This window comes from Chrysemys picta, chromosome 2 (assembly GCF_011386835.1).
Source record: "Chrysemys picta bellii isolate R12L10 chromosome 2, ASM1138683v2, whole genome shotgun sequence".
NCBI lineage: Eukaryota > Metazoa > Chordata > Testudines > Emydidae > Chrysemys > Chrysemys picta.
In genome coordinates, this window is record NC_088792.1 from 102615794 (window position 1) to 102633738 (window position 17945).

The 17945-nt window shown below is 43.7% G+C and overlaps 1 protein-coding gene across 9 annotated transcripts in view; it reads right to left on the reverse strand.

The window, feature by feature from the left end:
- The window catches only part of EZH2 (enhancer of zeste 2 polycomb repressive complex 2 subunit), an 86630-nt gene that overhangs the window by 34331 nt on the left and 34354 nt on the right, over window positions 1–17945 (reverse strand). For 5 of the 9 annotated variants that reach the window (XM_065583882.1, XM_024099913.3, XM_024099910.3 and 2 more), the window contains 5 exons: window positions 17471–17594; window positions 14966–15067; window positions 9030–9146; window positions 3954–4074; window positions 2114–2257 (listed from right to left, as the gene is read on the reverse strand). In XM_065583882.1, the coding sequence (XP_065439954.1) occupies window positions 2114–2257; window positions 3954–4074; window positions 9030–9146; window positions 14966–15067; window positions 17471–17587 (601 nt within the window). In that variant the 5' untranslated portion in view covers window positions 17588–17594. Of the gene's footprint in view, window positions 1–2113; window positions 2258–3953; window positions 4075–9029; window positions 9147–14920; window positions 15068–17470; window positions 17595–17945 lie in introns of all 9 variants that reach the window. The other 4 variants (XM_024099912.3, XM_005300398.5, XM_065583881.1 and 1 more) reach the window with 2 other exon arrangements.

Below are 17945 nucleotides of genomic sequence, written 5' to 3' on the forward strand. Positions count from 1 at the left end.
ATGTTGTCTGTAAGTATGAGCAGATTTCTTTCCTTGATATGGGGAAGGAAGGCTTTACAAGTTAGCTGAATGGCCCTTAATTCACTGATATTGCATCTCCAGGGACCTGAGGTGAAACCCCAACCAAGGGCAGAAGCATACATAACTAGGGTCAAAGCCAGCTGTGGAGGAACAAATGGCACTCCATACATACACGAATGGTTTTTCCACTAGTTTAGAGGTCAAGACTTGTGTGGGTACTCAAACTACTATGTCTAATGGATGACAAACTGGAGAGTGCACCGATAACCACCCTTGCAGCTTTTGAGATGAACCACATAAGTGCATGAAGCCATATGCCCCAGAAGCCTGAGGCAATTTGTATCGTTGTCATAGAGTGGGCACTCAAATTTAAAGCAATGGACAGCAGAGTCTGGAATCTCATCTGTGGAAGAAAGACCTTGGCTTCCAGAGAGTCCAAGACAGCTCCTATAAACTTCATCTTTTGTATAGGTGACAGGATTGACTTCTCCGTGTTCCTAAGCAACCCTAGAGTGTTGAAGGTGGATTGTAGGAGACACAGTGGACAGCACCACAACTTTGGACCAGCCTCTCACCAACCAGTCATCCAAGTAGGAAAACACCTGAACTCCTGATTTCCTCAGGAACACTGCCACGACTGGCAGGAACTTTCTGAAAATATGTGGAGCTGCAGACAGGCCAAATGATAGTACTGCAAACTGGTAGCGAGATTTGTTGACCAGGAATCTGAGGAACGTCCTTTGGCTTTGATGTACTGCCACTTGGAAATTTGCATTTTTTAAGTCGAAGCCAGCATGCAAGTCTCCAGGGAGCAGATAATGGAAGCCAGCATGACAATGCAAAACTATTTTCTTCAGATATCTGTTCAGTTGTCACAAGACTAATATGGTCTGAGACCTCCTTTTGGGATCAGGAAACAGTGGGAATAAAACCCCTTTCCTCTGAATTGCTGAGACACTTCCTCTATGGCTTCCAACTAGAGGAGAGATTGCATCTTCTAAAGGAGAAGTTCTTTGTGAGAGTGGTCCCTAAAAACAGATTGGGAAAGTGGTGCGATGGGAAGACAAAAATAAACTGAAGCTTGTATCCCAATTCCACCATGCTTAAGACACACTGATCTGTAGTGATGCAAGACCAAGCACTTAGATAGTGGGATAGCCTGGTGGTGAAGGAGTAGGAGAAACAGTCCTTGACAAACACACCAAAATGCTTGCTTAGAACTCCCAGGCTATCTACACAAACTGGGTAGTAGTGCAGAAGAGGAAGGGGGGGGGGGGAGAGAGAAGACTGGCAGGCTCCCTACCAGGCTCTGCACAACTCCCCCCGAAGCGGCCTGCATGTCCCTGCAGAGCTGAGGAACTGCTGCAGGTGGGGTGGAGGAGAGGAGAGAAAGGCCCCACGGGACAGAAGCCGGCTTGCTTCAGCGCAGAAGTGAGGGTGTACTACCCTCATTTCTGTGCTGCCTCTAGAGGTAGATCTGATCTCACCACAAAGAGCAGCCATGCAGGGGAAGGACAAATCCTGTCCCTCCCCTGTGTGGCTGGACTAGCAGCTAGGAGCCCCAGGCTCCCAGCAGCACGGGAGATCAGATTTCACAGGGGAGGGCTGATTTCACGGTCCGTGACATGTTTTTTACAGCCGTGAAATTGGTTCGGCCCTACTTATGACTAGAAGAACCTAACACTAGAACTATGGTTAAAACCAGCACCAACTATATACAAAATAGATAAATTTAAGAAAAGCCTGCGACAGCAAGATAACACTCCAACAACCATCATGAACAGTAAAGGAACTGAGTGGAATCAGGGGCAACTCTGCCTTTTATACCACTGCAAGGTGGCACAAGGAAGCAGAATGCACATATGCTGCCTCAGCGCGTAGCACTGAGGGAAAAGTTTTCAACAGTGCACTAGACATGCACACACCTGAAGTGGAATGGACGTGTGCAATCACTAGAAGAAATAACGTTGTTAACTTCACTGAGCATAAATACAAAAATATAAATCTGAACATCTTCCATTTATTGAGGAAATAAATACAGGAAAAACTGCTACAATAATAAAGGTTTTTAAAATCTACTGGATTGACATACCCATTCTGTTGCCTTCTCGGTCTTTCTGTTTTTCATCTTGCTCATCAGGATTGTCATCTCCATCATCATCATCTTCATCATCACTATACTGACCAAGTGCATTTACCAGCTCCACAAATATCTCATCATTGATAAATCCGCATTCTGAAATTCAGCAAGATTGGAAGTAAAGCCAAAAAAAAAAAAAAAGTGTTTATTTCTACCCCATATTTCAGGTTTTTTTTAAATGAACAACTATGGCTATATGTTTAGTCATCACAGGGGTGGGCAAACTTTTTGGCCCAAGGGCCACATCTGGGTGGGGAAATTGCATGTAGGGCCATGAATGTAGGGCTCGGTCAGAGGGGTGGGGTATAGGAGGGGGTGTGGTGTGCAGGAAGGGGCTCTGGGAAAGGGCGCAGGAGGGGTGCAGGGTGTACGAGGGGGCTCAGGGCAAGGGCGCAGGAGGGGTGCAGGGTGTACGACGGGGCTCGGGGCAAGGGCGCAGGAGGGGGCTCAGAGCAGGAGGTTGGGGTACAGGAGGGGTGCGGTGGGGGTTGGGATTCGGGGTGTGGGCTCCGACCTGGCGCCACTTACCTGGAGCAGTTCCAGGGTGGCAGCAGCGTGCAATGGGGCTAAGACAGACTCCCTGCCTGCCCTGGACCCGCTCTGCTCCTGGAAGCAGCCGGCACCACATCCCTGCAGCCCCTGGGGGAGGAGGGGCAGAGGGCTCCGCACGCTGCCCTCGCCTCCAGGTACCTCTCCCAAAGCTCCCATTGGCCGCAGTTACCCATTCCCAGCCAATAGAGGTTGAGGGGGCGGTGCCTTCAGGCAAGGGCAGCGCACAGAGCCCTCTGCCCCTCCCCCGTGGGGCTTCAGGGAAGTGGTGCCGGCCGCTTCCAGGAGCGGCGTGGAGTCCGCGATGCTACGGGGGTGGTAATCCCGCGGGCTGAATCCGGGCCGTAGTTTGCCCACCCCTGAGTTATCAGATCCTGTGCTCACAGCACATTACAATCCGTAAATTCAGTACAAGACAGGAGGGGCTGAGTAGGAGGATGAATGAGAATCAAGAATTTCTTATCTGTTAATTTTGAGGGATTTTTCCCAAATCCCTGTATGCCAGCCAAGAGAGGGAATATAAATCCTTCTACCCGAAAACAGGAATAGAAAAATAAAGCTCTAGTAATATCTCACTTCCTATAAGATAAAGGGGACTGAGCTGGCTGGGGTACTGGTCACTTTATGCCGTACTGGCAATGAGGAGAGAGGTTGTTGGTAGTTCACTACTATCCTCTCCCCAGTCATCCACACCACCTACCTAGGAAGCATGCCAGAGGAATTCAATCATACACAGTAAAGGCAAGTGAAATGCCAAAGAGTGTAACTCCCCATCTCTTGGCTCAATCTGGCTGTGCCATTTTGCCCTACAATTCAGAAGTCTTGTCAAAAGGGACAGGAGTATGTTTGGATTCTCCTTGAAATGTTTCACCACTTACTAATCTCAAACCCAGCTATTACAATGATTAACTGTATGTTCTGGGCAACAAAGTTAACCTCGCTATTTCACCTCTCAGGGCTGGTGTGAGGATTTAGTTTATATTTTCAAACAACTGCATAAATATTAATCCATGTACAAAAGCTAAGTAAGACTGTTATACTCACTATTCAACATGGCATAGGGGGATGATGGAGAATACTAGTAATTAGTATTAGTAAATAGTAAGTCCTCAGGAATCATACTTCAGTTTTGATATTTAACTTATAAATAAAACTATATAATAAAGCTGACTGCTACAGAAGCAGCTGTTAATCATGTTTAGGTAGGAAGAAATGACTGATATACATGGTGGGTTGGACTCACCTCTGTCTCCATGTACTTTTCCATCATAGTTCTTGATCAGTTCTTCAATAAAGGTTCCATCCTGGTCAAGCACTTCATCTCCCATATAAGGAATGTTATGTAAAACCGTTTCATCCTCTACCTAAAAGTAATGTGGAAAGGTTTATGATTACAATAGAAGCAATGAAATTCTCTCAGGGAGCACATGAGAAAAAATTTTGACGAGGCACCCATTTCAGCAGTGTGACTGTCCCAAACCTGCAATGGACAAGTGGCATTCCATATAATCACGTAATCATTCTGAAATAAAGTCACTTTTTTTCTGGAACAGAATATTCACATGAGCAGCTACTGATGCATAGCTATAGTGAAATTGCTATTCCACTATAACTATTCTGGTCAATTTCCCCCCCATGTAGGCAAGCCCTTATCCTCAACAGGATACTCATTATGTTAACGGATAATCTCTTGTCTAAAATAGATTAAATATCTGTCGATAATAATGCCTTTACAATTATTTATTTAAATAAGATAAGTGTAACTTTTAATTCTGGCTTTCAGTGATAGAGGGTCGATGTTTCGTTTTTGTTGAGAAAAACATTTCGTTGTGGGTTGAGTTTTTTTGTGGATTAGCTGTGGATTTTATTTGGGTTAAAAATCACTTCTAATAATAAGATCAGTCAGTTTGAGGCACATATAGTAATTTGTATATTTCGTATTTTTTTATTCTAAATAAAAATGGTTGCCTTCAGTGCACTAAACTAACATGAAAAAGGATGACCGATTACACTGCTCTACAGCCAAAATGCTTCTGAAATAAATGTAGTCAAACGTTACTAATTCTAGGTCACTGAGAACGAAAATGATGCTTAAAATTGTTGATTGGCTCTAGTTTTCAAGATATGCTATTGGGTCAGTATATACGACCCTTGACTTGGGAATGGCGGAGGATAAGTGAGTTATAAAGGGAAGGGATCTCAATTTAAACCAGAAATGACTAAAATACATCTTTGACTGGATCTATGAATAAATCTATGACTGGGTTTGGACAGTACTTGCTTTTTAGGCAAAACAATGAATGATGCAATCTGAAGCTGGTATTGCGTCATACATGATATGAATTGCATCATGTTATTCCTAGAAGTCATGGATGATGCACTCATAACGAAGCTTACATCACTCTGCTGAACAAATTGCCCTATATCAGCTCTAGAAATCATGCAGTGTCATGCTCTCTTATTTGTCAGTGTTTGATTTTGCAAAGGGACACATTTCTGTTTAGCCAAAGTGAGCAGAAATGCCTTGTACTTGTATGAACAGTGCAGACAATTTCTGCTATGTTTGTGGTGAAGTGACTTTTGCATCACAAAAGTGCAGTATAACCACTATGGTTAAGAAAGCCTATCACCTTTATTTTGGCTGCAAAATTGGAGATCAGGACAAAAGGTGGGCCCCACACATATGCTGCAACACTTGTGCAACAAATCTTCGCCAATATTTGAACAGGAAAAGGAAATCTATGCCTTTTGCAGTGCCAATGATTTGGAGAGAGCCAACAGATCATACCAGCAATTGTTAATTCTGTATGGTGCCTCCAGTTGGGAAAGGTGTGTCAAAGAAGAAAAAGCGGACTGTGCATTATCCAAACATTCCATCAGCTATACGCCCAGAACCCCACGGAGAAGGACTGCCGGTTCCTCATGCACCAGAATCATTCTCACTTGAGTCAGACGAGGAAGAGGAAGAGGATGAAACTTCTGGTCCTGAACCATCAATGTCACAGGACCCACATTTTCTCCCATCCTCCTCCTCTGAACCACACCTCATAACACAAGGTGAACTGAATGATCTTGTCAGGGATTTGGAACTACCCAAGAGTAAGGCAGAGCTGTTGGGCTCCAGACTACAGCAGTGGAATCTCCTGGCAGGTGATGTTAGGGTTTCCATGTTCCGGGACCGTCAAAAGGATCTTGTCCCATTCTTCTTCATGGAAGGTGATCTTGTAGCCTGCAACAACATTGATGGTGTGATGGCAGCCCTCAACATCGTTCACGATCCAGATGAGTGGAGAATGTTCATTGATTCGTCAAAGACGAGTCTTAAAGCTGTTTTATTGCATAATGGCAATGTTTTGCCATCAATTCCAGTTGGTCATGCAGTCCATATGAAGGAAACCTATGTCAACATGAAACAACCTTTGAGGTGCATAAACTATGACCAACATCAGTGGCAGCTTTGTGGCGATTTGAAGATTGTTGCTCTCTTGCTTGGTCTGCAGACTGGATACACAAAAGTACTGCTGTTTTCTCTGCGAATGGGATAGTCGTGCAAGAGATTCCCACTACATCAAGAAAGACTGGCCACTCCGACAGTCATTGGAGCCTGGGAGGAAAAGTGTTCAGCATCCACCACTTGTTGAATCAAGGAAGATTTTGTTACCACCCTTACACATCAAGCTGGGTCTGATGACGAACTCTGTCAAGGCCATTGACAAAACACAAGCAGCTTTCAAATACCTCCGTGGAACATTTCCAAGGTTAAGTGAAGCTAAGATAAAGGAAGGTGTCTTTGTTGGTTCTCAGATTCGTGAACTTCTTCGAGATGATGCATTTGACCATGCACTGCGTGGCAAGGAAAAGACGGCATGGAAAGCCTTCCTGTTAGTGGCAATAAATTTTCTCGGAAACAACAAGGCAGACAACTACAGGTTGTTGGTGGAAAACCTCCTTAAGGCAGACAAAAGCCTTGGTTGCAACATGTCACGAAAGAGAGATTTTTTGCACTCTCATCTAGATTTTTTTCCACCGAACTGCAGAGCAGTGAGCGACGAGCACGGTGAGCAATTTCACCAGGACATTGCAACAATGGAGAAACGCTATCGGGGCAAATGGAGCCCATCAACGCTTGCAGACTATTGCTGGACAGTGACAAAAGATGCTCCATTTAATGAATACAAGAGACAAGCCAAGAAGTGCCGAGTAGACACTGAATAGGACTAAACTATGTACAGAATAGTTTTTTGCCTTTTGTTTCATAATAAATTTTATTTATATAACCCTTTTGCTGATTTTTAAAGTGTTCCATAAACAGGACAGGTGAAATATTATCACGTAAAGCAACCATAAAGACATGAAAAGACCTAGGTTTACAATTTATGATTAAAACTCTACTATCTACACAATATACATAGACATAAAATGTAAAAACTTAAATATCTTAGAAACAGTAGCCAATCAATTGTTTTAATTGTCATATTTTAATTCAGCACATCAAAATACATAATAAATAGCACATTTTATCTCTGAAGCAGACGACTTCTCAAAAATTGTAGACCAGTGTTATATGTACAGTGTCAAAAGTGCAGTTCCCTAAGTAATTTGCATGTCTGTTCATAATATAAGTAGCCAGATCATACAATAAATCCTGGCTCTCAGAGAATTAACATCACTTAATGGAGACTGACAGTAGATTATGCAAGAATAATCAATAACTTATTAGGACTTCCTTCTGGACACACAAGGCATTAGTCCTAATTTCTAAAAACTTAGTTCAAATTTGACTTAGGTCAAAATCTAGACCTTAACTGACATCTGTCCTAAATACAAAGCCATTGTACATAATCAGGATTTCTATTCTGGTGAGGCCAAGGACTGGAATATCCTTAACTTTGCAATACCCACGTTATGGAATCCTGGAAGATTTAGGTGAGAAAGGTTAAGTCTATAGTAGGGTTACCATACATCCAGATTTTCCCGGACATGTCCGGCTTTTTGGGCCTCAAATCCCCGTCCGGGAAAATAGGGAGGGAGGGGCCGGCGGTGCTCGGCCGGGGGCCAGGGCTGGGCTGGGGGTTCTCGGCTGGTGCCTGGGGGCCGGCGGTGCGGGACCGGGGGAAGGGGCGGAGTTGGGGCGGGACGGGACCCCGTGGAGTGTCCCCCTTTTTTTAAATTAAAATATGGTAACCCTCTATAGTCAGTGTTCGCTCTCTCTCTCGGATTGAGCATTAACACTCCCCAAGTGTAAACAACAAATATCTTTAAAATGTCCTCTTTCTAAAAATGAATCAGTACTAAAACTTTTGTCTGCTCAGAAAAACCTGCCATCGAGTCACATTTTTAATATTCAACCTTTTTTCATATGTTTTTCAAGTTTATGAAGTAACTGGTAAAAAAATGAAAGAGGCAATTGGGTAGAGCAAGAAAAGAAAACTGATGTAAAGCAGTGCAGAAAGCAATATTTCAGGTGTTTTATATAGATCTAAATATTAAAACAAATGGAATAGATTTCTATCCTTTTGGATATACTAGTTTATTGGTTTCCACTTACACTGTAATTTATCTCCCCAAATGCACACAGCTTCTATTTTTTAAATTTACTTTAACAGATATTGCAACTCCAGGCAGCATCTTTGGAGACACCTATATTAAATGTACGAATGGTTTATGTATGATTGCGTTTTACTCCAGGGGGAAGGGTTAACAGCTCCTCCAGGAACTAAAATATGGTAAGTCACTGAGACTAACCAACTCCAGAGAAGTTCCAACCATGCAGGTAGTTTACATATTCTGGATCAGGCTGGGTTTGTCAGCGACTGGGAAAGAGAGAAAAGGCTTCGGATATAAAAAGGATGAGCTTGAACTGGCTCATGGCCTTCATTTTGATTCAGCAGATGGACATCACTCCCTATCCAAAGGGAGGCCCCAACCCTTGCTAAAGGGTTAGAAGGAATGTTGGCATATCAGACTCCCCATATGGATGATCGGTGGTTTCTGGTACATTTAATGTGGGTTTAAATCTCTATTTTCTCTGTAATGCTTTTGCCCTATGAATAAATATGCTTGCTTAGAAGAGCTGTATGGATACTGGGAAAAATACTATCAATTGTCGTCTGAAAGAAAGCAATGCAGGAGCTGGCCTTTAACCAGACTGGCTTGCTGGAGATATCACAGTGGATGGCGGCGGTCTGTGTAGTCATAAAAACCCAGTCAGAAGGGAGTGGAAGAAAGGTTCCTACCAAGACATAGGAGACAGGGCAGACCTGAGTGGCATTCCTGGAGTGGACTACACATGCAGTTAACCTGAAAATGTGACACTTACCATAAAATTTTGCTGAAGGGGAGACCAAGAATACATTATGGGCACTGAAGCAACAGCATTCAGAGTCTTGAGCGGGATGACTTGTTTTGGAAAATCTAAGTCACTGGTAACAGAGCACTGAAACGAGAGGTAGAAATTACACTTCTCTCCTGGTAGCAATTTTGATAACAATATACAAAAGGATGTTTCAATTTATCAAATTTAAACCATATCAGAATTAGGTAAGTCTGTCTTTGGAAAAAATGCATCATTTTTAGGTGGTAGCATTAGGAATAGGTTTACTAAGCAAAAGACACAAATTATTTTGTTTGCAGAATATTTGTTAATAGTTTCCATAGCATGGTGTTCTTTGCTTACTATCCCATACAATGATATCCATGCTCTCATGTACCATTACACTCAGCCTACTTACCAGAAAAACATCATTGCATTTGGTTATCTAAAACAGATTTAGTACTTGATGATAAACTGTCTTATCTGGTGTTTACAGTGTATTAACTAGATGTCTGGGAGACAAAGAAGAATTCCTCCAGGCTTCACATTAATGCACCACTGAGATCAAGCAAGCATTTCTTTTTAGAAACATTAATATGTTGATCCTTTAATACCAGAAAGTCTACTTCAACAAGTTATCACTTCAACTTGTCTGTAAGTCTTGACCTCCACTGTATTCCTATCCTATCCCAAAATCTTTGACCATGTATACTGTGTGCAGGACAACAGTAAAGTGAAATTTACTCTAATACTGAACTCTGAACTGTCAAACAGTGCTTTCAATATGACACTCTTTACGATTCACTTTTTTACAGACCTAGACCAGGAAGGAAGAGAAATCACAAAAAGAGTGAGAGGACAGAAAATTCAAAATGTGAAATGAGAAATGGTTTTAAAAATGAAACAATTGGTTAGTCCTAGAACAGGGGTCCCCAACGTGGTGCCCGCGGGTGCCATGGCGCCCGCTGGGGCATCCATGTGCGTCCGCCTACTGGCCGCCGGAAAAGCAGCCGCCGAAATGTCGCAAAGAAGCGGCAATGTCAAGAAGCATTACCGCCAAAATGCCGCCGAATTTTGGCGGCGATGCCTCTTGATGACGCCGCTTCTTCACAGTGGCATTTCGGCGGCTGTTTGTCCGGCGGCCACGGTCCTTGGCGGAAAAGGTTGGGGACCACTGTCCTAGAATAATACATAAACATTCTAACCCAGGGCCTGAAAAATCCACTAGCTCTTATAACTGGGGGCACCTACACAACCAGTTTCTGAAGGTTCTATTTTTAAAGTTTCTAGCCCTTATACTTGCAACGGTAACCCTCCCAATTATAGGCAGAGGTGGTAACAGTGCCTATACTTAAGGCTGCTCAACACTTCGCCTTTGGGAACCCTGTTTAGAGTTGCTTATAACTTTACCAAACTTTAACCATTCAGGCTGAATTTTTTCATGCCAAGTATCTGCCTGGCTGACTAGTTGTTATGGTTTTCTTTCTTTCTTTCTTTTTTTTAGTTTCCGCTCAAACAATTCAGCCATTTCTCAGAACACAAGTAGGGAAAAACACATTGTTGTGCCCATGTTAAATACTTAAAAAAAAAAAAAAAAAAAGTAGTTTCATTGAGAAGCTCTAACACCTCCTTGGTTTGGAGCCACAAGCTGATGTGAAGCAAGGATGGGAGGGAAGAGATTCCTTTGTGTCACTGTATGACATGCACAATACATAAAATCTCCCACATTGTATAAAATCACACATAAAATAAACTATGTTTAAAAATAATATTAAGGTTACAAAGTCAAGCAGTTAAGAGTTAGGAAATGCAAGAATTAAGATTGTCTTAATTCTTAATTCAGTGCTCTTGTACATATGTATTGTACCATTTTTACTTAAAACTATCATTTTTTTCCAGGAGACACCTGCCTTATTCAATGCATAGGACAGACGATTCTCCTTCAATGGATAATATTCAATATTTTGGTTTTATCTTCATTGTTTAATGTGTGGCTACATGCCTTATTTACTGCACACTATTCAAACACTGCTCTGAAAACAGCATTATTAATTTCCTCATAGACTTTTCTACAGCACTCATCACTATAGTATCTATCTATATTAAAAAAACAAAAACACCAACTGGCTTCAGTTGCAGCTGCAACTGCTCAGCAATTCTGTAAATCAAACCCCAGGATCTCAAGCTGGGTATCCAGAAAATGTGGCACCACACAGGAACTTTGCAGCACAGGCAGGGACAGAATTCAGAGCGGCATTCAACCGCTTGAACCATGAAACCATCCTCTCTCTTCCTGCACATCCCTGTCTCTGTCAGTATACACCTTGCAACTTCTGCAACAAGTGAGATAGATCCTACAGACAAAAGCCTTCTCCTTCATTACACAACCTCAATTCATCCTCAGAGCAAGTCTGTCCCATATAGTGAATGAGGCAGGGGTTCTGTGGGGAAAAAATAGTATGGGATCATGTAAGTAAAGACTATATCATAATGCATACACAAAAAGGAACCAAATGAAGCTTGTATGGAAAATTTTACTTCTGGCATTTCCCCAACTCTTAAGTATTTGACTTCACAACTTTATTCATATTAAACACATTAAGAGAATGTTACAGTGTGCAAACTACTCCACCTGGGTACGCAGACAGACAGCTGCAGTACCTTGGTTCCTGTACTGCTTTGACAGTCAGGAGCAATGTGAAATTAACAAGACACTGATCAGTTTCACCATATACTTTTCAGAAGCCTTTATGCTGCTGCGGGGGTACAGTAGTGGACCTCTATTCCCATCAGAGTACCGAGGAAGATTAGAGGAAGGGAAGACAGAAAGCTTTCTTCCAAAAGCCAGCAAAGTAGGCTTCAAATTTCCAAAGACACCTTATCTTGGAAGACTATCTGTTGTATCAGTCCCTGGCTAGTTGGTGTCTTTAGAAATTTGATTTAGATTTAATTATTTGACTAGTAGCTCTCTAGCAACTTTTTCATGCCATCATCATTTAAGTCTAGAAAGTACGCAAAATTATAAAAATGATTTTGTCCTTTAAAAAAAAAGAATATAACTAAAAATCTCAAGGCAACATTATGTTTATGCAAAGTTGAGAACAAAGTCAATATTTTAAATCCCATTTATGATCCTGTGTGATACTCTGCCTGCTTTTGAACTCTATTCAATAATCATTAAATAAAGAAATTACATTTGTGGGAGTGGCTCTGGTCAATGCCACTCAATAGTCTAGCGAGTCACTGGAGGCAACTGAAAACCAAGGTGTGTGTGTGGCTCCACAGAAACAAAGGAGTCACCTATAATACTTGCAACCCACACTGAGTGTGTCACCCTCATGAAAACTGCACACAAGATATCAAGTCTCCAGCCAATGTATTTGAGACAAAAATAAATATTTAAATTTATTTTAAAAGGATTCAGATACATTTTTATAAACTGTCTTAATTCTCCTATTATAAATTATGGCAATTTTTAAATCAAGTATTGAGAGTAGAGCTCTTCTGAGAGTGCTTTCTGAGACAAACTGGATTAGAATGCAATAATCAATTCATTGACTCAGACAGGAAATTAACATAAAATTCCCCTTTGATCAAGAAGGCAATTCAAGCTAGCAAGTCAAAAACTGATATATCCAAGTCATAACTCTGAAGGTGAAATTTGGCTCTTTTCCTCCAAAGAACTGAAAAAATTGATGCATGACCCTTACAACAATTTTTGTTTTCAGCATTTGTTAAAACTACTGTCAAATACTATCAAAAGCTCTCATCCTGTATGTATGTGGGTGTAGCCCATGCAAGTATGGAGCCCCACTGACTTCAGTGTGACTTTCCCTGTGCGCATTGTTTTGTAGGACTGGAGCCAGTCATCTGTTTTCCATTTTTGCTTGCAGGACTACTTTCATAAGAGAGGAATAGAAGGAACACTAAGACACACGGGCTGGAAATAGTTTAAAAAAGAAGACAAATGGAAGATACATACATTTATGGCTAAAAGTACTAATTGTATAAAAGTTCCCTTTTAAAAAATTCAGATTTTCTGTTATTTTTTGCCCCTTCATAAAAAGTAATCCCCCTCACAAAACACAGAAGATTTGTCAATTAAATTCACTTTCTGTTTACGGCAAGCCCTTCTCAATTTGATGAGTAGGAAGACACTTTCCTTGTCATCAGATCATTTCACATCAAAAAGTCAATCTACCTATGGAAGCTAAACTAGTTTAAGTTTGCTGACATTAGGGTTTTGCACCAGTTTAAGAAGAGATTTAAAAAATGTATTAAAGCTAATGTTAAAATTATATAATTCACAAGTTGAGAAAAGAGTGTCTGTATATTTGGGTATAGTGCTTAAATTATCCACAAATACAAAGTTTGTTTTTAAAGTCATAAGATACATATAGTACATAATCAGCAGTATCCCAAATTTGGTGAGTAAATTTAAGAATACAGTTTAGATCAGAGGTGGGCGAACTACGGCCTGCGGGCCACATCCAGCCCGTGGGACCGACCTGCCCGGCCCCCGAGCACCTGGCCCGGGAGGTCGCCCCCAGCCCCTCCCCTGCTGTCCCCCCCTCCCCCGCAGCCTCAGCTCGCTCGCAATGCACTGGGCGGCGGGGCTGTGAGCTCCCGGGGCAGCGAAGCTGCAGAGCCCGACCTGACTCGGTGCTCTGAGCTGCGTGGTATGGCGGCGGCATGGCCGGCTCCAGCCGGGCGACGCGGCTATAGCGCCGCCGGCCACTGGTGCTCCAGTGCGGTAAGGGGGCACGGAGCAGGGGGGTTGGATAGAGGGCAGGGGAATTCAGGGTGGTGGTCAGGGGGCGGGGGTGTGGATAGGGGTCAGGGAGGGAACAGGGGGTTAAATGGGGGCAGGGGTCCGGGGAGGGGGGTGCAGTCAGGAAGGAGGGGGGGTTGGATGGGGCGGCAGGGGGCAGTCAGGGGACAGGGAAAAGGGGTGGTTGGATGGGGCAGGGGTCCCAGGGGGATCAGAAATGAGAGAAGGGGTTGGATGGAGCGGCGGGGGTCAGGGGCAGTCAGGGACAGTGAGCGGGGGCGTGTGGATGGGGCAGGGGTCTCGGGGGGGCCCCCCCATCAGGGAACGGGGTGTGTGTGGATGGGGCAGGAGTTCGGGGGGGCGGGAGGGGAAGAAGGAGGTGGGGGCCGGGCCACGACCCCCTCCCCTAACCGGCCCTCCATACAATTTACGAAACCCGATGCAGCCCTCAGGCCAAAAAGTTTGCCCGCCCCTGGTTTAGATATTAGCATCCAAGTATTTGAGTACATCACTCACGAAAAGTTACATAGAGTTGGTTGTGAAAAGCACATACATCAATGAGTGAAGATTGTCCCTCAGTAATTGAGAATTTAGGGTAGATTGTCCATTTAGAAAATACAATCCATGAGGGAAGTATTTCAGTTACTTTCCCCAGTTTAAACTACATCCATTTTCAACCTACTTAGTTAAGCCAGTGCAACTTTTCTAGTATAAGCGAGGCCTATGCAAACTAATCTGTTCACTATTTTCATGCACTTTCTTTTATGAAGCGAGGGCCTGATCCAGCTGCCATTAAAGGCAACAGAAGTTTTTCCATTGACATTAGTGGCAGGTAGATCAGATCCCAAGTTCCCATGAGACAAGGCCTGATTAAAGGATGGTAATGTGTGACCTAAACATTTTCTGCTGCAAAAAGACTTAATTTTGTGCACGTTAGGATCTTAACTAAGTAGCATTTTATTGATTTCTTCCCAGTAAGCATCTGATAGGAGTAATAATCAGTAATTCCTAGAAAGGTGCTAGGACTTCGTATAAAAAGAGAACATTAGTGGCTAACACATGATCTACCAGCCAATTTTTCACCAGTAAAACCAAAATGTGCTGACAACTTTGTAACTAGAATTACCACAACACGTTAACCAACCTCCCTGGTCCCACGCAATGAGCTCACAGAAGTCATGATGTGTACAGGCTGTATCCTACGTTGTTTCCATTCTTGATTTAAGATTTCTGTTCTTTCCAGTATCTTCTGACGATTAGAATTAAACATACTCTAAGAATGAAAGAGAATTGTGAATGTTGCAAGCAAATTAAGAACGGAGTCAAAATTCATTTAATAACCTCTTCAAGTACTATCAGGTCTATTTTATTTAGGGTGACCACACGTCCCGATTTTATCGGGACTGTCCCCGATATTTGCTTGTTTGTCCCGCATCCCGACCCATGTGCGGACGGGACACTGGACAAACAAGCAATTTTGCCCTCCCGGAGGAACTCTCGCTCCCCCCGCCCCGACTCCGCCCCCCTCCTTCCCCTATTGGATCCCCTCCCAAATCCCCGCCCTGGCCCCGCCTCTTCCCCAAGCACGTGGCATTCCTCCTCCCTCCCAGGCTTGCAGCTGTAATGGCGGCGCAAGCCTGGAGGGAGGGGGTGGTGGTGGTGGTGGTGGCATGGCTTCCAGTTCCTGGCGCTGGTGAGTCATCAGTATGAGCTCCAGCACCGGGCGGGCAAGGGGGGCTGGCAAGGGGGCTGCTCCCCCAGGAGGGGGGGGGGGCGCCGGACCCCGGCAGCGGCGGGGGAGAGCGGCTCGGGGCCGTGTGAGCGGGCCATATAAAGTTTATCGGCTCGAGGAGGACCCTGGCCGGCTCCTCGCCCCTGTAGGGGGATAGTGTCCCCGCCCCACGCCCAGCTTCAGCATGTGTTGCCGGCTGCCGCAGGCCAGGTAAGGAGCCGAGTCCCCCACTCCCCCTTTGTCCTGGCTCCTCAGCTAAGCCCCACCGCCCTCCCTCCTGGGGGAGCAGCCCCCTTGCCAGCCGCCTTGCCTGCCCGGTGCCAGAGCTCGTACTCACCAGCAGCTCCAGGAACTGGAAGCCACGTCACCACCCCCTCCCTCCAGGCTTGCGCCCCATTACAGTTGCAAGTCGGGGAGGGAGGGGGAATGCTGCTCAGCTGATGGGCCAGGACGAAGGGGGAACGCTGCTTCTTACCTGGCCTGCGGTGGCCGGTGGTACATGCTGGCGTGGGGCGGGGATGCTACCCCCCTACAGGGGCGAGGAGCCGGCCAGTGTCCAGCCCCAGCCGATAAACTTTACATGAGCCACTCTCCCCCGCCGCTGCCTGGTCCGGAGCCCCGCGCCTCTCCTGCTTGGCTGCGCTCCAGCGGCTCCTTCCCGGCGGGGCGCGCCGCATGTGCCCGGGGCCGCGGGGAGGGCAGCGCGCGCGGCCGCGGCCTGCTAATTTCCCCTGCCCCTGCGAAACGGTTTCCCCCCCCCCTACCATATTTCATTTCTGTGATCTGGTCACCCTAATTTTATTAACAAAGCATACATCTTTGAAAACACTAACTGCACTTAAGCAGCACCATAATACATAAAATGAACACAAATTTTACTAGAAAAATAATTTTCAGCATTTCTACCTGTTTTGAAAAGTATTTTTCCTCTTAAATATTTAAATATAGAATTATGGAACAGTTATTTTTCTTTAAAGTAGCCATGTTCACCGGCAAAAAGAGGGGTCCTGTATTTCCATGCTTAAACAATACAAATCACAGATAAACATATTTCATAGTTTCCAGGTGGATTGATTTATATATATAAAGTCACAAAAATCCTTGACATTAATGCATATGATATAAAAGGCAAACAGACTTAAGGATCCTAGTGTCACTTTTATTGTAAAGATTACAATTTTTACACATAGCCTATATTACCACCACTATGCTTCATGATCTAATGCTTCCGTTCTCAATAACTCAATTTTAAGTTACTCAGGCTTGATCTCAGCCATGATATAACTTTATATTTTTAAAGGTGAGAAAGTATAGTCAGTCATTTCTGAATTATGGGAAAGTGGAAATAAAAAGGCCAACCCATCTCTACTAGTTCCTTTAATGTAGGGGGGAAACAAACAAAAATGGGGTTAAGGGGCATGGTGGAAGAGCTGACTCAATATTGTCTGTGGAGAGGTACTGAGACTGACTGTATTATCCCTCCTTCCTCCTCCTACATGCACGCCATTTCTGAATGTTTGGAGACCTAGGGTTTCATGATGGTGCTGCAGGACAGGGAGGATATGGCCACTCTCCACAGAATCAACTCCCCTAAAAACTGCAAGGATTTTTCAAGCATAAATGAATACTGATCTTTAGCATATCCTGACTGAATTAAATGTGTAACCAAATGTATTGTTTAAATGCCTGCCTACAAATTCATAATTCTAATTAGACATTAACTATTAAGTGCCAAAAATTGTAATAGAGATGTGCAACACCTTTTATTAAAAAAAAATGAGTATTTACATCTTCTCCTTCAGAAAAATCGTATTTTCCAACAAATATATACATAAAATATATTTTATTAAGTGCAAGATTTCAATTCTAATTTATATTTCAGAAGAAAATCCATTCCAATGCCTACCATATACGATTTTCTTGAAGGAGGTACGGGTGACATACCTTAACTTCATCTGCCCGGCGGAACCTCTTGAGCTGCCTCAGTCGCATGTATTCTGATTTTACACGCTTCCGCCAACAAATTGGTCCCTTTTCAGATTTCTTTCCCGTCTGACCCATGATTATCCTGTAATCAACAATATCATGTTAAGATTCACTGACTTAGCCACTATAGATAGGATAGTGTCTTATAGATCATTTTACAGTGACTGAGCAGATAGATGGACAATGGGTTAAAGAAAAATTAGACATTTACAGAAAAAAGTTAACCTTCCAGGACTTGATCCTGTAAGGTGCTGATCAGCCTGGCCCTAATCCAGCAAAGCAGTTAAGCATGTTCTTAATTTTAAGCATGGGAGCAATTGCACTGGAAGTCAATGGGATTACTCATGTGCTTATAGTTAAGCACATGCTTAACTGCCACCCTGCTCAGCACCTTGCAGGATCAAGCCCTTACTCAGGAAGCCAATGGAAAAGT